A 25,442-nucleotide genomic window follows, 5' to 3' on the forward strand; every position below is an offset into this window, starting at 1 on the left:
CTCCTTTTGAACTCATTTTAGATATAGCAATTTTTTTTTCTATAAAAGCATAGAACTAACCATGTTGTGTTGCATATCACCCCTGTCCCAATTTGTTTCCCTTAATGTTGACACTGTACATCACTGTAGGGAAATTGTTGAAAATAGTGCAGCTGACAAAGCCAGGAAATCCGCCATTTCTGCATCAAAAACTTGGTTCTGTTGCCTTAGTTCTTCTATCTACCAGTGCCTTCCTCTTGAATGCCCAGAGCTAATAGATGGTTTTGATTAGCCTCTGACTCCTCATAGCTCCTTCCTCTGCCATCTCTGAAGGCTGCTGATTGGTCATTGCCTCAAGCTTCTCTGGGTCTAGATTTGTGGCTGCTTTTTCCTGATTGAGCTGAGATTATGACGTTGGGGACAAAACCACCTTCCCCAAGACAGTCTTCCCTTTGTGGTCCAGCATAAAACAGTGTTCCTGGTGTCAGCAAGCTTCACTAGTAAAGCTGACCTTGACCTCCCACAAAGATTAGTCAACTGGCCAAGGTCATTTCTCCCTTGTATTTCAAAACACCAACAATGAATTACTTTCCACTCCTCATGACAGGATCAGGTAACAGATCATGGAGAGCAGAACCAGGGGACTCCATCATTTTTGTAAGGTTTCCCTTGAATACCCAGAAGCTCCGACAGAGCAGCCACATCCTCAGAGGTCACCCAGTTACTTCATGACAGGGCAAGGACCTAGTCCTCAGGTCCTGGGGCTATAAATGTGGATGCTGTTGGCCATTCTGAGCTGTGCCCAGACCCTGAAGCCCACAGAATCCCTGCTTATTCGACTCGGAAAGCTAACTGGACTGCATGGCCAGTCAGCCCATCCCCAGTCAGAACTTCTCATCAGACCAAGTGGGAAGCCACGGAGAGGGACCTAGGCAGGAGCCGCTGGGGCTGGAGATCACATGGCCCACAGTAGTGCTTCCAAAATGAAACTACTTCAGGAATGCTCCCCTGAACAGACAGAGAGCAACACAAAAAAACCTACTTGAGATTTTTAACAGAAAAAGGAGATTTGTTTATTAATAATTCATGAGTTCCCATTGAACATGCACGGCAGAAACAGTGCTATTCAATAGAGAATACAGTCATCTGTCACTGTTTTATTTGACATTTACACTTTTTTTTTTGCCCGATACTGCAAAACTTTCTTGGATGGCATGCAAAAATTATATAAATGAAAAAAAAAAATCCTAACGTAGGGACCATTTATTTCTCCTGGGATGGGTCCACTCACAGTTACACAGGTATGTGTTCCTGCACTGGCCAGACACTTCTGTGTGCATTCATTAGCCACCAGGCAAGAAACTCTGAGGCCCTACTGAGAAGACAGAGATCCGTGTCCAAATGGCCTGGTGGAGGGATGGCGTGGCCATGGCCATGATGGGCGGGATGGCGGTGAGGAGGGGTGGCGTGCAGAGGGGCAGCCAGCCAGTGAGCCAAAGGGACGAGCTTGCAAATCATGGCCCACGAGAAGGGAACTGGCACCCCCAAATGCATCGCCGTTTTAGATAAGAAATAAATATTTATAAATGGCATCACCAGAGTCCTGCTAGTGGGAGTACCATCATTTTGTGAGAGCAGATCTGAGTTAGGAAGCACCTCACCACTTTGGGCTGGTAGGAGGCTCTCCACAAGCTTTTTGCTCCACGGGTTAGTTATTATTTATAAAAATCACAGAACCAGCTGATACATTCATAAGCTAATTATTGAAGCAGCTGGGCACACACGGTGCAATATGGCCAAGGCTGTGAAGTATCACAGATTTCTTGGGGCCTGCTGCAGTGGGGGGTGCGCCGTTGAAGGCTCCATCCCTTAATCCGATCAGCCAAGCAAACACGTTGTGGGGAAACCAGATTAATAACCCTCTAAACACCACAAGTGTACCTTCATCTTCAAAACCGGGTTCCCTTCAACGTTCCACCGGCTCAGCCCATCCGGGATCTGAGGACGTTCTCTGCCGTCCTGAGAACGGGGCCTTGTTGGCTTCTTCCCGGTGCCAGGAATTAATTTGGTTTGCTTCTGTCTGCCCACGTGGTCACATTTGTCTCTAATCCACTCCCTAATAGCTTCAAGGTCAAGACCTTGCATGTCAGTGGGCAAATTGAGCACCGCACTCCCGAAAGACCGCTGGCAGGCCGCACGCGGGGCCGTAACGAGCCTACAGTGTGGTTCTAAGTGATCGTAATGAGGGCTGATGATCACAGCGCCTATAAATCAAACACGGCCCTGGATGTCGGGCGGGACACTCCAAGTGTCATACTTGGAGATGCCACTCAGCTGTCACCTGTCCCCTTTCACGCTGCGGCTTCCCACAATGCAGCTCACCCCCCATGCAGAGCGGCAGGTGCTGTCTTCCTTAAGGCCCGGCTAGCTCAGAACCTCATCTTTGAACAGATGTAGGTTTTTGTTTTGATTTTCCATGCGATCGCCTCCCCTGGGAGATGTTAAACATACCTGTTTGCGGCATTTGAAAGAGTTCACTAGGTACTTATTCAGATCTGTGAAAAGACACAGAAATGGGACCTTAATTTTGCCACAGATGGTTTATTTTCCATCTCAAGGATTCTTTCCTTTGTATAGAGAAACCCCTGAGAAAACACTTTGGGACTGGGAGATTTTTATTAAAATATAATTTATTTCCTGGTAGCGATAAAAATTTATCTTCATTTTTCGTGGGCATGGCACCTGAAAATTAACCATTACCTGTCTCTTGAGTCAGGGGGAGGGACCATAAAAAAAACCGCTTGGGAAAACATTTCCAGGTGAAGGATAAGATGCGTGGTTTTTCATTCTTCCTAACCCTCTAACTCTCCCCAGCTCCCAGTTCATCGCCAGCAAAGGATCGGGTCTGTGCAAATGTGGCCTCTCACTTGTAAAAACAAGGCAGTGTTGTGTTACAGATTAGTTTATAAATCCCTGGTGGCTTCACAGTTCAGCGCCTACAGCTGCTGCACGCGGGCCCGGGTTTTTGTCTCTCCTCGGTGCTGCAGCCGGGAGTTGAAGGGGAAAATGGAACGATGAGGTTATTAACATGGAGGCCGCGAGGAGGAGGCTGCACAAAGAGAACAGCTGGTGTTGCTGTCTTGGCCGATGCAGCGGAGATAATCAAATCTCGCCTCTTTTCGGGGAAAGGCAGAAGACACAGCGGAGAGTTAGACAAACAACAGCTTATGATATTATATGGGCTTTTTAGGATGCGTGTCAGGAGCTCACGCTGGCTTGCAAGTGATGCCGGAGAATATGGTGAGGGTTTGGGGTTTGTTTCTCACAAAGTCAGTTCTGTTTATGCACCTTTTAAGGTAAAAAAAAAAAATCCAAAATTCCTACCCTTCCGCGAGAGAAGTGATGCGGGACAGTTCTTTTTTTTTTTTTTAAATTAGCGACGTAGCTTGGAGATGATGGGTTAGAAAGCTACCGGGTAAAATATTTTGACATGAGTCAGCGAGCGATGTTGACAGCCTCTGTATTATTTTCATATAAGCCATCATTTGCATCGCATTTTCTTTCTCGTGCAGCAGCGAGAGAGAGAGAGAACATCCGGATGGCAGGGATGGGGTGAGACGCTTGCAGGTGCCGTCCTGATCCACGGCACACCTTCCTGCAGGTGTGGCTGTGCAGGGGCAGTGAGCCCAGGGCAGCGCTCAGAGATGAAGCAGACATACCTCTGATATTTATTCTGGCTGAGGCTGTTGTCTCTGTCTGCAGGGTAGCTAGCGATTGAGCGATTGGAAGGATGGTTCCTCCCCAGAGGACTCGGTGCTATTGACACCAAGATTATTTTCTCTGTTTCTGTCGCCATTTCATAATAGACACATATTTGTCTTTCCTCCCTTTAGAAAAAAACACTAGCCAGTTGGGAAATTCCTAAAAAATTATGGCTGAAAAATTAAAATTACCTCTTTAGGAAAGTGGGTAACTGTAATCCCATGTGTCCATCTAGAAGATTCTGCTGTAGTGTTTATTAAGAAACTCATTATGGGGTTGGAGAGATGACTCAGTGGTTAAGAGCACCGGTTGCTCTTCGAGGGGACCCAGGTTCAATTCCCAGCAACTACATGGCACATGGCAGCTCACAACTGTCTGCAACTCCAGTTCCAGTGGATCCAACACCTTCACACAGACATGCATGCAGACAAAATACAAATGTACATAAAATAAAAATAATGATTAAAAAAGAAAAGAAAAAACTCAATGAGAGCTGGGCAGTGATGGCACACGCCTTTAATCGCAGCACTTGGGGCGCAAAGGCAGGAAAATCTCTTGAGCTCAAGGCCAGCCTGGTCTACCTAGCAAGTTCCAGGACAGCCAGGACTGTGTAGAAAAACCCTGTATCTGAAGAAAAAAAAAAAAAGATAGAAACTCATTGAGAATATGTCCTTTAGGAAGGTGTTAGAAATGTTGAATACAGATTCTTGAGCCTGGGATGTAGCCCATTGTGGCACAAGCTTGTAATCCCAGTACTTTGGAGTGGTAGGCAAAGGATCAGGAATTGAAGGCCATCCTTGGCTACACAGAGGCTAGCCTGGACTTATCAAACAAGAAGTGTGAAGCCTCTCGAACACTGGCGTGGTCACTGGACGGATATAAGAGTTGGACCATTTCAGTCACTACTAGAGTCGGTGGGAATAATTCTGACCTAAAAACATGGTGGCTTGGGGAATGGCAGTCAACTTGAAGTCTAGGCTGGCCCAGCCGCTCCGCACCGGCAGCTGTAACTCACAGTACCCCCTTCTCTCCAGGGCTGGCTCTGTGAACTGCTTCGCTGGAAGGAAAACCCCAGCCCAGAAAACCGCACCCTCTGGGAGAATCTTTGCACCATTCGCCGCTTCCTGAATCTTCCCCAGCACGAGAGGGACGTGATCTACGAGGAGGAATCGCGACATCACCACAGCGAACGCATGCAGCACGTGGTCCAGCTCCCACCCGAGCCCGTGCAGGTCAGTGTCTTCCCAGCCCCAGCGGAGCTTCCTGCTGGCTGCAGTTGCTCCGGGTCAGAGGGGCAGACTGCCTCCTATGAGCGGAGGACTGGTACCCTGTCCCTGAGGACAGAGTGACCTGTCCTGACAGCAGATACTGTGCGCGCGCTTACCCCGGAAGAAAATCACCGGGAAAGCCAATGCCAACAGCAGAGGCTCTCCTGGCATCTTTGAGGTTGTGAGTCTGGATCTCTCCGATGTTAAATCCCGTCTCCATCCGTGTTTCATGGCATTTTAACCTTTGTTTATTTGTGTGCGCGCATGTCCACACGCATGACAGTGCAGAGGAGATTGAAGGACAACTTGCAGAGATCAGTTCTTGTCTTCCACCATCTGGGTCCTGAGGATCCAACTGGTGGGGGGTGATTAGGTTTGGCATCAAATGCCTTTACCCTCCAAGTCCCTGGCCCATCAGTTTGTGCTCTTAAGAAAAACTGAAGGAAATTTTGATCCAAAGTTCTTCAGGTCATATTTGATGAGTCGAAGAAATAGCCTCTTGGCCTGAGAATTATCTTTAATTTCAACTGAAGCCCTAGGAGAAATCATAAGAAATTCTCAGAATTTTAAGACCCCTCCCCCCCTCTACAGCTCTGCCTTGTTTGGGTAGAGTGCTTTGGGGGCTTAGTTTTTCAATCAGGTTGAGACAAATGTTTCTTTTTGAAGTAGCTGAGTTTACTGTCTTCTTCTTGATCTAAAGCCAGTGACCTTCAGGAACTGTTAACCAGTGTGTGGGTAGAATTTTGCACAGAAATTGGTTTGGCCCTGTGGCCCAATAGCAGGAGTCTTGACTGCTGCAAAGCAGACTTCCCAAGCCCTCTCTCTGCCTTAGCATTCATGCGGACAGGAAGAGCTGTGGCCAGAGTGCATGAGTGTGCAGGAGTGTGCACAGGTGTGTGGAAAATAGAACAGAGAATTATTGGAGAAAAGAGAGCCACTTGTTGGTTTCTGGCTGCCCGGCTAGCTTAGACCAGAAATAATCACACAGAAACTGTATTATTAAAATCACTGCTTGGCCCATTAGCTCCAGCATTTTATTGGCTAACTTTTACATATGAATTTAACACATCTCCATTAATCTGTGTATCACTACATGGCAGTGGCTTACTGGCAAAGTTTTGGCATGTCTGACTATGGCAGTGGCTCCGTGGTGTCTCCTAACTCCACCTTCCTTCTCCCAGTATTCAGCCTAGCTTTCCCTGCCTACCTATGTTCTGCCCTGCTATAGGTCCAAAGCAGCTTCTTTATCCATTAATGGTAATCACAGCAGACAGAGGGGACTCCCACGTCACATGATGATAATGAAGGAGAGGTGATGAGGTACAGTTTATGTCACAGATGTCCTAGAAGAGATGGTGAAGGGTGTCTCCTTTCCTGTTACTCCACCCTTCTATGTCTGGGGAGCAGCCACAAGTGAAGGGGCCTACCCAACTACATTTTATCAAACACCAACATCTCAGCTAAAGCCCCCAGGCTTTTATTTTTCAGTTTCTCTAGTTAGAGTCACACTGTGACTTGTGGGTTCATGGAGGCAGTGTCTTGCAAAGTCCTCGGTGAACCCAGAGCTGTGGGCAGGAGCAAACGGCAGAGCCACTCACTGTGGGAGGCTGAGCCACAAGGCACATCTCCTTTCTCCTTGTCCTGATCTTTTCCTGGCCGGGGCTTCATCCAAACACCAAGGAACCTCCCTACGGATAATTAGACCAGTATACTGAGTCACATAGAACGGTGGCTTTGAGACTTTTTAATTTCTTCAAATTAAAGAGGGCCCAATATAGTTTTCCAACCCTTTATTTTAGAAAATAAATTGATTCGAATACTTCCAGAGAAGCTTCTAGTCATTCACAGGGTTGTTTCATAACGCTTAGTACTGTGGAATACTAAGTGTAGCCGTGAAATAGTGTCAGATGAGAGGTCACACCAACCGTAGAAATCCATCCACATGAAAAACTCACTATCAGCCCCCCCTTTCTTATTTTGCTATAAACTGGTCCAAACTTCTGTTTTGAACCAATAGAACACCAAAGATTATGTCAGAAGCCAGTCACTCTGCATGGACTTTTATTCAAGGTCTATCTTAGTTCTATACAAAAAAAAAAATTTTTTTTAGGTTTTCTTCTTGATTGTATTGGCAGCTGTAGCCATTTTGACAGTGAAAACACTCACAGGTTTTTGTTTTTGCTTTGTTGTTGTTTGTTGGCTTTTGGAGGCAGGGTTTCCCTGTGTAGCCCAAGTCAACCTCAAATTTGAGATCCTCCTGCCTCAGCCTCCCAGGTGATAGGATTATAGGCATGAGCCATCATGCCTAAGAAAAGAAATTTGATATAGCACTGTGAAGAGCCATCATCTGTCATAGGGGAGGAACCCTTCACTTTGATCATTGCTCCCACACCTTACTTGTCTAGCTTCCTGTGCAGAAATGAGCATGCGTGTGGCTCTGTGTTTAGGTAGATGAGAGAAAATGAAGTTTAGCACCCATGGGGTTGACCAGTTGACGTGAACTCGGTTGATTGGGTATTCTCTTGTGTTTCGTGTTTCTGAGCCAGAGCTTGCTGACAGTAGTTACTGGACAAGCAAAAGCAGCCTTCCCGGTTCTCAGCATGTTGTGCCAATTTGTGTTGACTTCCGTAACTACAAAGATAAACTCACTTCCCCTGTGAAAGTTCATTCGTATCATAAAGATCTCAGCTAAGGGATTCATGAGAGGAGACTAACCCCGCACTGAATTGGCCCTGCATCCTGATGATCCAGATCCTATCGCCACTAGAAAACCTGCGCCTCCCTGCAGACGGCACGGCTTTTCTGAATTTACGTCCGTCAGAGAAAGACAAAGGCAGGGGTTAATTATTTATTACAATCATAATATAAAAATGAGGGAAAACAACTGGAAACAGTTAGTAATCTTCTAAAAGACTAGCGAATGCAGCTGACACAGCCTCGGTGCCCGGTAGAGGATGTTCTGAGATACACCAAGCCTCTAAGACAACGTCCGTGGTGCTAGGCCATTGGAATTAAGAGTTGAGATTTAACCTGCATCCTTCTGTCGGCTGCAACTTTTAAAAAGGCAGGTATGCTTGCATGCTGTAGGAGTTTAGAAACTCCTCAATGAGCTTACCATTGGTTTAGCGATGCTGCATTCTGTCTAATTGGGGAGGAAATGCGCCATCACTAAACCATTAGGGATGAATGAAATTAGCGATGGATAGGGGCTTCTCATATATACAGCATAATAAAGTGCAGAGAAGTCTCCTCTCCATGGTCATGGAAGAGTACCATTTAATTTCATTAGATAATTGGGTACACTATTCTCCAGTTTTTCTTAAATGATGAAGATCAGAGACAGTGATCTCTGGATATAATCACTCATTAGACTGGTATGTTGACCTGGCTTCTGGAGATACCCTGGGTCAGAGAAGGAACTCTCTGTGTCCCTCTCCATCTGGAGTTTGCTGGGATGCCCTTCTGACCACAGCCTACTGTTTCTCACCCGTTGTTTGCAGACAGAGTTTAAAGAACACAGTCCTATGTGCATTGAAAATATACATTTTTTTGGAATCATAAAGGTTTAAAACATTAAACCTATGATGAAAAATCAGAAGAGTCTATATAAAACCCAGAGAGTTGGAAGATTTGACCTGCCTGGGTCAAGGAGTCCACAGCATTTCCATGGGGACCCACCCCCACTATGTCACTCTGTCCACATCATCATACCCTGTGCGTTTATACAGACATACATTCCTCTTTCCATGTCCACTCTGCATTTGTGATGACTCTTTGCCACAGAGAGGTCACCTGACCCTGGAGGTCTCATCTAAACTGAAGCTACTGCGCCAAAGCCACGGAGCCTTGAATTATAGCTTTGATTTATTTTTTTCCTGCACGCCGCCTACACTCGTTAGTTCTTTGAGAACATCGCCCAGTATGGTTTGGTCATCTTGACTTAAGCCTCCATCTGTTGGCTAATAAGTGCCCCTTTGATGGAATTTCCCACCAGAGATGAGTCAAGGTTATAGTTGAGACCACACTGAGCTTAGGGCCATGCAGGACTTGGTCAGGTGGAAGAATGATGTGCCCCCTCCTTGGAACTCATGTGTAGTCACGATGACTTATCTGGCTTTCCTGGGTTTGTTTTGTGAATTCTAAGTCTCCTTAGAAGCCCCAGGTTAAGGCTGCTGAGTAGAAACTGGCTTCAGCTCTGAACACACGTTCTAAAGCTATATATACACCCTATATCCACATGAAGAGGTGTAATATTGTCCCAAGGGAATATTTGATCATGGGAAAATTAAAAATCCTGGCTTCACAGAAGTGTGTGGTCCTCTGCCGCTATGCAGCATATAAAGAGGCAGTGAGCATCCCTGGCATTAACATTTTATGAAGAGGGGAGATATTTTAGGGACAAAGACAACATAAAGAGCCTCATTGGTGAATTTATAATCGGGAGAAGCATCGAGACATCACCAATAGACATAATGCCTCCAGTTTAAATCTAGATACCACAGAGAAGATTGTGAGAGGGGAGACGAGGAGGCCGCAGGAATCTTAACTGATGGCAGTTAAGAGCACCTGTTCTTGGAGAGAACCCTGTTTAGATTCCCAGCATCCGCATGGTGGTTTATAATGGCCATGACTCCGGTTCCAGGACATCCTGGATCTGTCCATGGGCACCAGGCACACACAGGGTGCACACACATGCATGGAAGCCAAGTACTCATACACACAAAATATGTAAGTAAATCAGAGGGCAGGGCAATGACAAGGCAAACCAGGCCAAACAAAAGCATCCTGTAACAAAGGGAAAAAAATGAAAAAAAAAATCCATTTTTCACTCCAGCAAGTTGAGACAAAGTTACTTCTTGTGAATATAATGCTTTTTCTCAAATGGTTATTACAACCCAAGGCCCTAGAGCAGTGGTTCTCAACCTTCCTAATGCTGCAGCCATTTTATACAGCTCCTTGTGTTGTGGGCCCCCCTCCAACTATAAAATCAATTTTGTTGCTAATCCATCATCATAATTCTGCCATTATGAATTATAATGTAAACATCTGTGCTTTCCAATGGCCTTAGGTGACCCCTGTGACGGGGTCATTTGACCCCCAAAGGGGTTGAGACCCACAGGTTGCAAACCACTGTGCCCTAGAGCAAATGGATATCCCCAGCGTAGGATCAAAAGCTAGTCATTTTCAGGTATTCCTTAGCACCAACTACACTTTACAGTTGGGAAAACCAGAGCAGCCACTGAGCCTAGGCTGAAGGTGGCTTTGGCGTCCACGCTTGGCTCTCACCACCTTTTGCTCTGAGGAAGACAGGACATTGCTCCTTCTATAACTGGTCCCTAAGCAGGGCTGACTGGGGACATCAATCAGATTGTTTGTGTTGGCGGAGTTCGTGTGTTTACCGTTTTATTGTGATTCCACTGGTGTTTCTGTGGGCTGTTTTCTAAGTTCAGGACTTAGGAGCTAGCCCGGCACTTTTAAAACAAGTGCCGGTTTTAACGTTCTATACTGTTCATTGATTAAGAACATGAGATCTGGTGTTGGTGGCTGTGTACCATCATTGTGCCTTTGCTTGTCTGACCTGAGGTTCAGGGAGTTCTTAGCATTCCTGAGCCCTAGCCTTCCTGCTGCTGGTAGCCACCAATGGCTTGCCACCAGGGCAATGATGTGCCCCCTCTCCCCCGCAACAGGATATTTGATAATGTCTGGGAACATTTTTGATTATTACAGTTTGAGAATGCTACTAGAGTCTAAGTGAGTGCTGCCAAACACCCAGTATGTTAGACCATCCCCCAAACACCCAGTATGTTAGACCATCTCCCAAACACCCAGTATGTTAGACCATCCCCCAAACACCCAGTATGTTAGACCATCCCCCAAACAAGATTTCGTGACCTGTTATTCGTGTCTTAGTTGTAATCCCTGCTCTGAGACTCACCATCAGGGTCACACCTGTGAAACAGAACATTGTATCTCCTGGCTGATTCTGAAATTTTCCCTATATGAAATCCAGTATTAGTAATAACAGTGATACTTCTGCCTCCTACTCCTTCTCCCTCTCCTCCTCCTCCTCCTCTTCTTCTTCCTCCTTCCCTCCTCTGCTCCTTCTCATCTCCATCCCCCTCTTTCTCCTGCCTCTTCTCCTCCCCCTTCCTCACCCCTCCCCACTTTCCTCTCTTCCTCCTCCTCACCCCATCCTTCTTCTTTCTTTTCTGGCAGCAAGTAGTCTTTTTGGAAGCCAGCCTTTCCAAATGTGAGATTCCGTAATTTTATCATCTTTACTCATTGTGAAAAACCAAACCAAGAGAGTGGTTGGTTTTTATCTACTTGGGAAGATGAGAAATTGAGCTTAAAGAAGTTGAGTAACTTGCTCCAGGTGAGAACTTGAATTCACATCCGTCTACCTTCTGCCTTTGACTTACAGTGGTTTCAGGGCAGCATTTCCTGCAAGCCTCCTGTCTTGTATTGTTCACAGCTTTCTTATATGTATTTTATTTTTAATTATCCAGCTGAAAGATTTAGATTCTTGGGCTCTCTTCTTTACCGTGAAAATTATACCACACTTATTGGTGTGATGTCACAGACCCGAGATCAGGGCCATTCTCCCTGGTCATCAGCTGCATCTGAGACAACTTGGAATGTAACTTCTGTTACCCAGGGTTTAAGGTCCTGTCAACACAGAACAGAGTATCCCGCCTTCCCACTCTAACTGGAGAGACTATCTTGATTTATGAATTTGCCTCCAAAAGAACAGCTTCTAGGAAAATAAAAAAGATAAGCCAATTAATTAATTAAGGATGTTTGCAAATTCTCTAACCAGGTTAGTACGATTCCTTCCCCCTCCCCCCCATCTTGGATTCATTCCAAGCTCCCATGCAAAACCTGTGGTTTGACTGTCGTTCCAAAGTGATGACAGTGAGTTCTTGCCCTGTTTCCTGGGGCAGGTGGTTGCAAAGAGGTCGGCCCCCAGGAGGAGTTCTGATTTCGGTGTTACTGGCGAGGATTCCAATATGTCTAATTTTAAAAAGATGTTACACGGGGAATATAGAGAAATTTGGCATTCTTTTCCACCGGTTCTTTTGGTTCTAGGAAGCGGGTGTCACCCCGTGTTCACAGCCCTAACTGTACTGAGAAGCTCTCCCCCGTGAAATGCCAGAGCTAGAGCAGTTCCTCAGGGAATGGAGTCAGAGGCTTGGACACTTGCGATGCTTTGGTTCTCAGTAGACATGTTAGAAAGGGGCCTGCTCGCTTTGGTTAAATCTAATGTTTCATTACAGTCTTTTCTCTTCCTATGAGATACATACATCTGTATTTGCTGCACTTGGAAACACAGTAGCAGGAACAGAAGGTGAAGCCTTGTGGAAATCTAGGTGGAAGACAGTGTGGTTCGCTGTGTGGAGGGAGGAGGGGTGTCAGGCAGGCACAGCTTAGGGATCCCCCCCACTTCTCATCTTTAGCACAGCCCCTCCCCCTTGCCAGCTTCTTTCACTCACAAGTTTTCCTTCCAACCCCTCTTCCCCCATTTGCCCTTCATGGTCTCTCTCAAGCCAGCTGTTTGTGTTCACTCCCTACTGGCTACTGCAGATTACTCCCAAAGAGACTCTGAACTGTCCACTTGGTCCCTCCGAAGGCAGGCTTTCTTGGGTGGATTTCCAGCCAGTCCCACCAAGGCTTGGTTAGAAGGATACTGCACTAGAATGCATTCGGAAGAGCCTTGTTGGGCAAGTGTCAGAACAGTTCAGGAATAATGGGGAATAGAAAAGCAGTGGGCTGTGGACTACTTATGATTAACCTGTAAACAGGCCACGCTTTAGCCAGGAAACTAGAGTCCCATTTAGGAGAGCAGGACTCTCTTTTAGGGGGTAAGGAGGGGCCACGGGTTTTTTTTTTTTTTTTTTTTGGTATCAGGATAGACGGTTTGCAACTGAGATGCACAAGTTTAATAAAATCATACCAAGAGCTATATTACCTGTTTTTGGATGTAAAGGTTTACAAATAAGTCCTGGGAAACCAGTGATGGAGGGAGACTGTAAGTTTTGTATCTCCATGCTCTTACCCCCTTTTTATTGCAGTCTTCCTGGCATTTTCTGTTTATTTCTTTATGTTCAGTCGGTGTGCTATGGATACTGGTAGAAGTTCATCTTCATTTCTCTCTGGATCTGCTGTTTGCTTTCTTTAGAGTGGGTTCAACCTCACCCTGGGCTCATTGCTTTAATAATTGGAACATGTGCTGCACATGAAAATATCCATATACATAAAATAAAATACACTTAAAAAAGAAGACTAAATTGGTATTTAATAAGCATAAAGCTTATTATCTTTTCTTCTAAGAATTACTCTGGAATCTGTTAAAGTCAGTTCAGGGTTGCCCACTTTCTGCCCTTTCCTCCTTCTTTTCGATAATGAGAAATGATTGTATTTTTTTTTCCTTCTCAACCCGAGAGCACAGAGGGCAATGACTGCAAACGGAGGTGAGCCAGGCTGGTCAGATGCGAATGGCCCAGCAGCGAGAAAGAGAGGGACCAGGTGGAAGTGTGCGCGCGGTCCTTCCTTGTCTCCCTCCTATAAACAGCAACGATTAACCCAACCTGAGACGCGGGCGGGCGGTACTGACTGCTCATTGTTCTATCCCAGACCTGCTCACAGCAGTTCACCTGACAAGAGGAAAGTGCCTTCCTTTCTGCTTCCCGAGATGGCAACCAACGTGTAACCCTTGGGAAAGCTGATGAAAGTTGACCAGGGAACTTGTTTCCAAAGTGCAAGTTGTTGAGAAATTCCAGAGACCAGTTGTTTTTCTTCTTGCATTTTGATTTCTTCATCCAACAAGTGTTGAGCCCCTCCGTGTGGCAGGCGTCCTTCTAGGTTCTGCGTTTATAAAAGCGATTGCGGAAGGATTTCCCTGTGCCTAGGGCGCATTTCCTACAGACTTTCATTTTCCTCTGTGCCCCTTTCTCTGAATCCAAGGTTCATGCCAGTGATGGCGGCACAGGCCCTGTTTAGAGGTTCGTTCTGATACAGAGTGGTGTCTCTTCGCTTCCAGGTTTTCGTCATTGTTTTTGTTTGGTCAGTTGGTTTTGTTTTGTTTGGTTTTGGTTTTCTGTTGTCAGAAAGGATCTAGTAACAACTCTGAAATGCACTGAGCCTCTCAGGAAGGACATTACCTTAACGCACACACACACACACACACACACACACACACACACACGCACGCACGCACGCGCGCGCGCACACACACACTGTTTGGAGGTGTGAAGCAAGCAGACGGTCCGTGTCAATTCTGGAGTCCAGAGCGATTTGCATAGTTCCACAGAAGAATCACATCTGCTGATTAGTAATCAAATGGTCTTTTTAAAAATAGTTTTGATGGAAAACAGATGAGAAACAAGTATGTCCACTCCACCCTGAATTTACCCCTGACCGCACAGACACTTTTCTGTGTCTCTGGCCTGGCTGCGTTCATTCTTACCACCCAGACTGACTTCTCCGAGGGCTCATTCCTCGTCAGGGCACCAGCCAAACCGCCTGGCTCATCAGGCATGCCTTGACTGAATCTGTGGCCCTTAGGAGGTTCGTGGCGGGTACGAGTCCCTCTTTGGGCTGAGCTGTTACGTAGAAAAGCACTTTGGGAACCCCATTCCACATTTTCCCCTTCTCATCCCTACCAGTGTGCATTGCACTCCTCGGCGATTGTTGTGAGAGGGGTCTTCCTCTTCACGGAAGAAACACAGGGCAGTCTGCCCTTAGGGGCTTTCTCTAGGGGAAGGTCCCCACCAATCGCGACTGCTGATCACCCAGGGTGATGATTGTACATATTTTGGTTTAGGCCTCATTACTCAAATAAGGTCACGAATCCTGGAGACAATTGCCTCTGAAGTGACCTAGAAAAAGGCTGGGAGATAAAGCCTGTTGCCTTTCTGAGACTTTAGGAAGTGTATCCTGGGAACCCAATGGAATCAGCAAACCTGGTTCATAAATTTAAATATTGAAATATTTCCAAATTCATCCAAATGAATCATCATGCTTGTCCTGCCCACACTTTTAAAGAGCTATAAATCATAAATATCTAAGTAGACCATGAAGCCATGGCTCTGCGCATCGCAGAGAACACACAGGATAAGAGGAGGGTTTGAAGTCTAAAGTCACCCCTGTGAATTCCGAGATTACAGTGACTCCTGAAGATGTTTTGGAGATAGAGATAATGACCCTAATCATGAGACTCAATGGAGCTTAAAGATTCAGTGTTTGCTTGGAGGTACTTGAGAAATGTCCATAAACTCTGAGTAGTATTCTCTGAAAAAAATTATTTTATGTGTATGACTATTTTGCCTGCATGTGTAACTGTGCATATGTGTCTGTGCACGTGTGTCTGTGCATGTGTGTCTATGCCTGGTGTGCATGCTTAGTGCCAACAGAGATTAGAAGACTTGTCATCCCACAGAACTGGAGTTCACACAGTTGTAAAATACCATGTGGAAGCTGGGAACCAAGCCCAGGTCCTCTGCAAGAGCAACAAGTGCTTCTAGCCCCTAAGACATCTCTCCAGTCCTGAGTAATATTCTTATTAACTTTAAGATGAAGGAAATATTTTCTGCTCAGGAGAGCTCAGAACTGAGTTGAGAGCGGTATCAATGCAAGCTTTTGTCAGTACGGTCGGAGAGTGACCCCAGCTCCGTGGTCTGCTTGTTACACGGTTGGGACCCGAGCTCCATGGTCTGCGTGGCTGGCACACAGTTGTCTTGAGACAGTCGGAAAGACTCAGCAGTCTGCTTTCTCCTGACCTTTCTATCTATCCTTCAAAGTCTTTTAAAAGTCTTTGTAAGCCTTCTCACTCTGAGTGAATACCCACTGTGCGGAAGAATTAAATGGAATTGTGGATGAGAGGAAATAGTTTGTAGCTCCCGCTACTTCCTCCTCCTCTTCTCTTCCTCCTTCTTCTCTTGCTCCTCCTCCTCCTCCATCACGCTTCTACTCTTAAAATGCAAGAAGATGCATCAACTTCTTGAAAACCGCTAGGAGCCTGGCTGGTTTTGAGACTGAGGCACTGGGAGCCCGAGCAGTGATTGCGCTTGGATATCTCTGGCCCCGTGTTAAACAAGCGTCTGTAACAGCTCTGTGATAGTCTTTGTGGACTTATGGGAAAATATTAACTGGTCTTGAGGAAAGAAGTATATTTAAAAAGCGTTATTTTTGTCTCATAGTTCTACTGGTTCCCAACTAAGACCATCACTTAGGTCATCTCTCTGGAGCAACACATAGGAGTGAAGGGAGGTGGAGGGGGTTGCTTACCCCATAAGCCAGGAAGCAGAAAGAAGAGAGCCTGGGGTTTCCCACAGCTCTTGGAGCAGACACCTCCAGTGACCTAAGACCCCTCAGGAGGCCCTGAGTCCATCAGCTTCTACTGCTTTCTATTAGTGCAGCCCTGGGGACCTAGCCTTGACCACAGGGGTCTGTAGGGTTCCCTCATCCAAGTCATAGCCCCTCCCGAACATTTGCTATTTTCTGCATGTGTGTTGACACCTTAGGATTTTCATGTATGATTTTCGGAACTTATGTGTCTTATGAAAAGAATAAAATTTATGCTCTGTGTCGATGAGCGTTCGGCCCAATGGAAGAAGAAAATAAAGAGCCCGGTATTATTTCTGTCAGTTGTTGTCGTACAAGCACGGTGGTTTCCAGACTCTTTACTGGAAACACGGCCTCTTTGGTTGGTTTCATCTACTTCATTTCAGAGAGTATCAGAAACAAAACAAAAATAAAGCAAAGGCCCACATCTCTGGGGAGAGTGAAGTACATCGGGGAAAGAATATTAGCGAGAACGCAGCAGACTAGGGACGGCTTACGTTAGACTTTGACCCAATTGGTTTACTTGTGACTGTGATTGGACCTGCGGCTGGAGAAAGCCAGCTCTAGAGCCAAACCTACCGGTATCCAGTGGCCCCTCAGCTGGTTCCGCTTAGCACGGAGATCTCACGTGGCTGAAGACTGCTGCTGAGTTTTATTAAGTGGAAGCCGGGAAGTTCCTCTTGTAATGATAGAAAAGCACACTCCCAATTAAAGGAACACTGCCAAGGTTCTGACTTTCATTTCTTTTATTATTACTTGGCTCGACCCTAGAAATGGGGGAGGCGGGGCGTCAAGCAAACTGGCTTAGCTAACAGTCCCAAGGCCACAAAGTTCAATTTCCCCACAAGTTGTTCCTCCATCAAATTCATTGCAAACCATACCGCTCTTCATCTTTCGGTGTGCAACTTTTTGTGGAATTGTCTGTTGTGTGGGGTCATCCCAATCACGTGGGTACCGGGGAAATGACGTGTAAGCCAGGTCAAGCAGAGGGATTCCAGAAAGGTTGGGAAGCAGTGTGTGGCCTGGCAAAGGAGGGATGTAGTATCATTTTCTACGGCAGAGTCGAGGTGTCCTGGCGGAAGTCTATGCCAGCCTGTTATATTTTTGGAAACCTGAGAAGTTTGTTGGTACACCATTGAGAGTGTAAAGACCTCCACAGTGGCCTTCCTCTGAGAATTTGCCAGCTAGCCAATTGGGACTGTGAATCCCAGAGAACCCATCTTTAAACACTCACCATTACGAAACTGAATAAACTCCAGTCAACTTTAAAAAAGAATACAATCTTTTGGTCATTCATGCCTTTATTTTTATTATTATGATTTTTTATTGAGCTCTACATTTTTTGCTGCTCCCCTACCTTCCTCTCCCCTCCCTTTTTACCCTCTACCATGGTCCCCATGCTCCCAGTTTATTCAGGAGATCTTGTCTTTTTCTATTTCCTATTTAGATTAGATCCATGTATATCTCTCTTAGGGTCCTCATTGTTGTCTAAGTTCTCTGGATTTGTGGTTTTGGGGCTGGCTTTCTTTGCTTTATGTCTAAAAGCCACTTCTGAGTGAGTACATATGATATTTGCCCTTCTGGGTCTGGGTTACCTCACTCAATATGATGTTTTCTAGATCCATCCATTTGCCTGCAAACTTAAATTTGTCAAACACCATGTTAGATGTATTTTTTTAAGTCAGCTGTTTCTGAAACTGAATGACATCAGAAACCAGGATGTCAAAGAGCGCTGATGTAAATTGCAGGGGTTTTTACTTATTTCTCACTTTCAGGGTTTCTCTGTGTCTGTCTGATGCAGTGTGAAAGTCTTGCCTGTGTTTCTACTTGCGTTCATTGCGCAGAATCGCGCCACACGAGGAGCCCATAGTCTGCCATTTCAGAGCATCCAGAAACTTAGAAAACGGGAACAAGTTATCCAAGCAGAATTGCTCTTTTACATAAGACAAACTGAGCTCAGACTTCAAAACAAGGTGTAGGCTGTTTGTTTTAAAGTCCAGCACATTCCAGAAGCTAAAAACACTCAAACACACACAGACACCTGTGGCCCTGGAGAGGCTGTGCACCGCCATGCCTGACTCCCAGTGATTTTTTTTTCCCATACAATGCTTTCCTGAGCACTATGTTTTTCTTTTTGGTGGGGTGGTGGAGCAGTATACTTATAAGTATACTTTTACTTAAAGCATAGCACATACTTAAAGAGAGTGGGAGGAATGGGGTGTGCCCATGCTGAGCCTTCCAGGATGAGTATAATTTCAAGGTACGTGTGTGAGAGAAATCAATGTCTGAGTACTTGAGGTGGGATCCAAACCCTCCAGTGAGAGGGAGGTTCCCTTAGTGAACAGCGGAGTGCTATTAACACGCTCGCTCCCTTTGGAATGAAAAGAGACGCAGGATCCACCGCTTCTTTGGTTTGTGAAACATAATCCGAACCAAACGTCCCATCCTGTCCTATTAGCTGACAATTCTTTGATGCATCTTGGTATCAGGTGGACTGATGAGCCAGGCCAGGAGTTTTCGGGTCCCTTGATTGGCAAGAAGGTGGTCTATGCATTCTGCCTTCCTGGAGCAGAGCTAGAACAGGGCTGTCTCTGTGTGCTTGCCCACGTGGGGCAGAGGGATACGTTGCACCACATGAACACGCAGTGCCCTCAGTTCTCTGCCTTGCCCTCATACAGAACGAGTCTGTAATCAGTGCTTACACTATGGCACGTTCAATCTGCCCTTGAAGCCTTTCAAAGCCTCGTCTGAAGCATCTCGGCCCAGATGGAAGTGCACAGTCCCCTTGGAAGTTCCAGAGCAACAGAGACACAGACCAGACATCTGATATTAATAAATAGCTTGGGTGTGTTGGGGGGGGTGAGGGAGGATTAGAAATCAGATTATTTATTTAGAAAGTTGAAAGTCTGCATTTGTGATGATTCTTCTGTTCTGGAGAGGAAGTAGGTGCTGGGTTTAGGGCTTTGCTTCTTTCTCCTTCTCATCCTCGCGTTTCCCCCTCAGCCCCTTTCTCATGGTTCGAATTAAAGTCTAAAGTCGGCCGGCACGGCTGTGTGTATAGCTGCAAGGATGTGGTAAATCACGGCGCGGTTTGCCAACTCAGCCGTGGTGGTGTCCGAGACGGGAGACCAAAGGCGAACCCCCGGCTTCCAATGCGCTTTCTTGAAATCCTTCGCCCTTGCAGGATCGTGGATAACAACTTATCGTGGATAATTACATTTTTACAAACGGTAGAGAAAATCATTTTGACACACACGTAGTATTTTCCAGCCAGACCAGCTTCTCAATCTTTTACAGCTTTCATGCATTAAGGCTTTCTTTTTTTTTTTTTTTGCCTTTGTTTTGTTTTAAAAATACTATCATTAATAATAGGTTTGTTCTTATGATCGGTCTCCAAATAGAAGACACCAAAGAAGACCCGCTTCCCCATCGCCCCAAGTCAAACATCTGATGCCCTTGCAGAACGTGGCTGTCCTCATGATTTTTATTAAGCAAGTTATGACAACCAAATTTTCATGCAGATTTCTAAAAGCTTTGGCCCTTTTTTTTTCAGTTTATTGCTGTAGGTAATAGAATAAGTTATGTTTAGAGGAAGTCACTGAAAAGTAACAATAATGACAATAATAATAAAAATAGGGGAAAGAGAGAGGAGAAATGCTGCCATTGATCTCTTTGCCACTGCTCTCCAGTGAAGAGAATTTGGACCAGCCAGCCCCAAAGGCAAGCAGACTTCTTTCCTGTTCTGCTGACCCCCGTTACCTGCAGTGAAGTTCTAGGGGGTAGAAAAAGATGGGGGACCAGTCCATCCTCTCTCCTTAACCCCTTCTGATCAGGCACAGTGTTTCACTTTGCAAATGAAACGGACTCCCCTGAGGCCATTGAAACTTTAATAATACCCAATAAATAAAATCATATCTAATAACTCAAGGCTCCCATTTGACACCGCCATCCTCCAGACGTGCGCCAACTGCAGAAACATAAATACTTGCAGGCTTTGAAAGCCCAGCTCCTATTTGCTAAATAAACTTGGCCGGCTTTAAATTCCTCTGTGTACAGTCATTAATACAATGCACTGTGACAGCATTTAATTAAAGTGCTTTTCTCTGTTAAGTTCATTAAAAGCCCCCCCCCCTTCCCCAATATACGACTGCTTTCCAGATGCTGAGAGGCACAAGGGCTGTCAGGCTCCTTTTGAAGAACTTCTCATTTCTCTTTGTAAAGTGTTTATTAAGCTCTCTTTAGGAACTCTTAAATATGACTTAGGAAGGAAGGCGGGCTCCAGGACACATTCTCTGTCCCTCCAGCAATCTCTCAGAAAACGAATGTTAGTTTAATGCGTGTGGGTAAGCGTCTACGTATTTCTCCCAAGCGGAGGGACACCTGCAGGCATTTGAGATGGGATAAGGAAGATAGAGTGTCCACGCCGGGATTGAGGGATTTGCGCTGGTTCCAAACAAGGCACTTGGCTTGGGTAGATTTGCCCGCAGATTCGGGGAGAGCGGGCGTAGCTGTCCAGTATTAATAGATTATTGACAGTTTAATGTCTTGGCACCTACTTAGCCCATGAAGTATAATAACCAGGAAGCTGTGTGATATGAAAGCAGTCAATAGTATTTTCAATCAAAACCTTTCAGTTAATTGCTGGTTGACCTTAGAGATTTCCTTTAGGCAATGCCGTTCTTAGTCTAGCACGACAGGGCCGTATTGATTTGCGCGGTTTTATTCAGAGATGATTATTTAATGCCCACTGCTGAGTACACATGGTAAATTGTGCTTCCTCTGCAGCTGCCATCTGAATGGCCTCTTGGCCATGCCCTGCCAAGCTCCACTTTTAAAATATTTCGTCAAATCTGTTCTCAGAACTAGGAAGTTGGGGTACCTGAAGTCGCACGTGATCAAGCGAGCTAATATGATAATAGCATTTTGGTGACATTTGGGATCATAATTCTGGTAGAGACCCCGATGAGGCGAAGAACTGTCGTCTCAGTGAAGGGTGTGGCACCTTCAGACCAAGCCATTCTCTGATGCCGCCCCAATGCCTTCTGGTCTCTATATGGATATGTGAGGTGATTCTTATTTGGTCTCTAGACCTTCTATATTTAGCTTCCGTGATTTATTTAGTTCCAGTTGAATATTAAAACCCCAGATTTTGATAAACTATCAATCAGCAGCAAAGCAGTGAGGAGTTTACTTTGAACCGTTTGCTCTCTTTGAAGCCTGTGCTGTTGAAGCTGGGGAGACTGAGTGAAAGGGAGGCAAAAATATACATACTTGGAATTGATTCTGTTTTTCTCTTTATTCTTCATTCAGATGGACTTCATTCATGTCTGCTCTAAGGAAAACCACACTGACACTTTGTATTTGTTTTGAAGAAGACACTAGGTATTTCTCCATAGCATTTTATAAGCAGATAGCATTCTCCTAAATCTAAGTCAGAAGCCAGCGCCATCTCAGGAGGCTGCCAGAACACACAGGCTTCATTATAGAAACACTTGTAGCTTTCACAGGTTCTCTTTGGGTTCAAGATTCCCTTTCTTTGTCTTCTATGGATTCTGCAGGTTTCATCTTCTGTCTTCTGTTTTGCCTGCAGCAACTTTTCTGGTCATCGCAGCTGTCTGCTGCAGGCCGTTTGAGATCTGCTGAAAATACAAATGTTTTTGCAGTATGAAGAAGGGCAGAGAGATAAAATAAAAGCAAGTAAACATGTCAGTTTTAGTGCCCAACGACAGTAACAACCTAAGTGTTTGTCTCCTGGGTGTGAGTCACTTCCAATCAAATGATGTGTGGGATTTAGACAGCGATCTAGCATTGCATGCCTGCAGCAAGTCACTGCCATAGACAGCTATGTAGTATTGTGTGCATGCAATAAGTCACTACCATAGACAGCTATCTAGTATTGTGTGCATGCAATAAGTCACTGCCATAGACAGCTATGTAGTATTGTGTGCATGCAATAAGTCACTACCATAGACAGCTATGTAGTATTGTGTGCATGCAATAAGTCACTGCCATAGACAGCTATGTAGTATTGTGTGCATGCAGTAAGTCACTCCCAACTATTCTGACTCAGCTCCCTTGAGGAAGCATATACTCTTTCACCAAGGTCGTGGTCTTCCTATTATTTTTATCTTGAAGCTATTGGATGTCTTTTAAATTTTAGTAAGAATTTCAGTTTATTGAATGTGACAGTTCCTGCTACAGAAGCACTCTGGGCATTTTATAATAAATTTTATGGTTCAACTATTTACCGAAGGCACTGCCTTGTCCTGTGAAGTCATTGGTAGTCAACAACAGGTGACGGTACCACAACAGATAAATGCAGAGAAAACCACAGCAAACAGTGTCAATCAGTGTCCTAAAACTGTGGGGAGAGGACCCAGAGGATCCCCAAAGGGAACCACCCAGGGTCTCTCTCAGGAGCTTCCCAGGAGAGTCACAATGAAGCTAAGACTGAAGAGTAGGGAGGTTCTGCCCACAGGACTCTGATTGGTATATAGTCAACGAGGCAGCGACTGAGGAGCAAGAATAGGGCAGAGGGACAAACGATAGTCAGGTGACAGTTTTCTTGGCCACTCAAGAGACTTTGACCTGACTGAAGGCCCCTGAAGGCCTTTGGCAGGGTGTTCTGTTCAAGCTCATTCAGGCAAGAGGGTATAAAACTCTTAAGTGACATCAACAGGAGTATCTAGAGAGAGGGGACCTTCCTCCAAGAGCCCCCTAAAAGGGAGTCCCCTTCAGCACATGGGATGAGCAAGACGTTGACTGTAGATGAGGGAAGCCGCCGCCGAGAACTCTATGCTCTTGGCTGGAGCCAACATGGGGGTTGGTCTTGGAACACCAATTCCGAGTGTTAATGATTAATTCCCCGCTAATGCCAATTGTAAGTATATTTGTTTTGTGCCGAGTTCTCAGCTATTCAATTAAATCCACCCTTAAGCAAGTTCGCATTTGAAAGTATAATCACCCGACAGTTGCATCTTACAGCGATGACCGGCGTGGGGTAAGCCAATAGGCTCCAGAGAGCCACGGCTGTGTGGCCTGTAGACAAAGTGGACTTGTTGTGTGGATTCAAGAAGATAAGGATGCTGTCTTACTGGCCTCATGGGACCAGCACAGTCCTTTACAGCTTAGAGACTAGAATCTTTCTTGTGGGAAAAAAGAACATCTAATCCAGTTACTTTGCCCTAGGGAATTAAGAGAGTTAGGATTTCCTTGCCGGTCACCATTCTGGGAGAAGGAGACTGGTTTTCTCGTCTCATTTTTCAAGGCTAAGTAGGAGTGCCCGGTCCTTCCAGATCCCCATCTCTCCCTGGGTGTCCTGGCACAAGGTTGCGATGCAAGAATCTCCTCTTAGCTTGCTTCAGCTAGTGTAAACATTGACACGGAGGATGGGGGAGCTAATATCCCTACAGCGAAGCCGTTTAGCACTGAGAACTGACAGCCCATGAACCTGTGGGAAGCTTTACCCCACACCGTTTCATCTCCCCGTAGACTTCTCTTGAAAGCAAATAGCAAGGAGCTCTGCCTTGATGCTGAGATGAGATGAACCCGTGTTTGATGAGTGCTCTTTTGACCCCCTTTAAGCACTAAGCCACCAGGAATCTTGGCTCCGGGACCTCTTCCTCATGGTCTAAGGAACAGCCCTGCTCAGAACATTTGACTCTCTACCCAGCCAGGTCTTCAGAGTCCAGTCAGCTGTGATATCTCTCGGTGGTGTGGCAATGCTAGAGGTTTGTCCCTCCCCGGAGCCGCTGGTTACAGCAAGCTGCAAACCCTTTGCTTTCTATAAAAGGCATGGTCCTGCTTTCATGTGTTTGATCCACACAGCGCCATTCCCCCGAGTCCTGTTATTAAGTGGTTACATCCAGAAAGCGGAAATATGCTGAGATCATATATTGTTGGTGAACATCTAATACTTTCAGTAACCATAAAGTCAGATGGTTCTGCCTTCAGAGAGTCCCGACTGTATAAAAAAATACACAGAAAATGTGGTGCATTCCAGTCCTGCCTGGGCCTCGGGCACATAGATAACCCACCTCGGGGCCCCTTGCCCCCAAACAAGGAAACAAATGCATTCAGAACTCTTCTCAAGTTAAGCCCTTTGCCTTAACCATGCCACTGACATTGGCCGGTGCCACGGCTGTTTAGTTGTTTAATAAAACCCGAGTTCAGAGTTGGCAGATCCCAGGCGTGGATAAGGTTGTTTTCACTCCTATCACACTTTGACTTCTCTTGAGAATTATTGAGCCAGCTGGATTAATTGCTTCAGGATCCTGGTGACCGTTTTAACCTGGAACCTCCACACAGGTTTCTCTCTTGGCCTCTGGCCATCCAGGAGCCATTATGATTTCCAGGTTGTTTCTTTGAATACGGTTTGAATTCCTGCTACTCAAGTCATCCTAACCTTTCACCCTCCTTGTCAGTGACTCTGGTTATCTTTAACCCAAGAACTTCTCTCCTGTGGGCTGGGACAAGAACCAGCCTTGCCCGGTTACACCAGCGAAGCAAGACATGTTGACTTAATAACCATGTTCACAGAGTAGCTGTCAGTCATTCCTGTGATTCTCTTTCCTGTTTTAACACAAATGGAGATCTGTGTAGTGTGCCAACACTGCCTGTGCCTTGCATCTGGTCCTCCGAAGACAGGCTTCTTTCTTCCATGACTGTGTAGGTCAAGCTCTGCCTCTGAGAAGACACAATGGAGGTGCATGGGAAGAGGGAGAGAGAGAAAGAGTTCACTTGGTGGGCATCGGAGACTGCTAAGTGGTCTATCTTCCTCTTAGGTGTAAGGATACACAGTCATGGTCTAGAGCACCCTAAAGAGTCTCATTTTGCTTAATCCTTCTTAGATTCTGTTTGCCGTGTCCGTGGAAGAATTCTTAGTTCCATTATCCCTAAACGATGAACAGACTTGATTCTCAGATGAAGCTGATAAGGGGGAAAGAGCTTCCATTAGGTACCACGTGTGGCCAGTGCTTTGTGCTTCTTTATATCTAACCGGGGAGAGATCGTCTCTTCTCTGTCTGACATTACTTTTTAGATTTTTTTTAAGTTGGACTTTATGTGTATGGATGTTTCCCTACGTCTACATAT

At 45.7% G+C, this 25,442-nt stretch overlaps 1 protein-coding gene across 2 annotated transcripts in view; it reads left to right on the forward strand.

Annotated features, from left to right (window-relative positions):
* The window catches only part of Satb2 (SATB homeobox 2), a 166,451-nt gene that overhangs the window by 126,789 nt on the left and 14,220 nt on the right, over positions 1-25,442 (forward strand). For both annotated transcript variants that reach the window (XM_050159390.1, XM_050159391.1), the window contains one exon: positions 4,776-4,973. In XM_050159390.1, coding sequence (XP_050015347.1) covers positions 4,776-4,973 — 198 coding nt within the window. The remainder of the gene's footprint in view (positions 1-4,775; positions 4,974-25,442) is intronic.

Source organism: Alexandromys fortis, unplaced genomic scaffold, assembly GCF_014885135.2.
Source record: "Alexandromys fortis isolate MF-2015 unplaced genomic scaffold, M_Fortis_MF-2015_v1.1 scaffold_65, whole genome shotgun sequence".
Classification (NCBI taxonomy): Eukaryota; Metazoa; Chordata; class Mammalia; order Rodentia; family Cricetidae; genus Alexandromys; species Alexandromys fortis.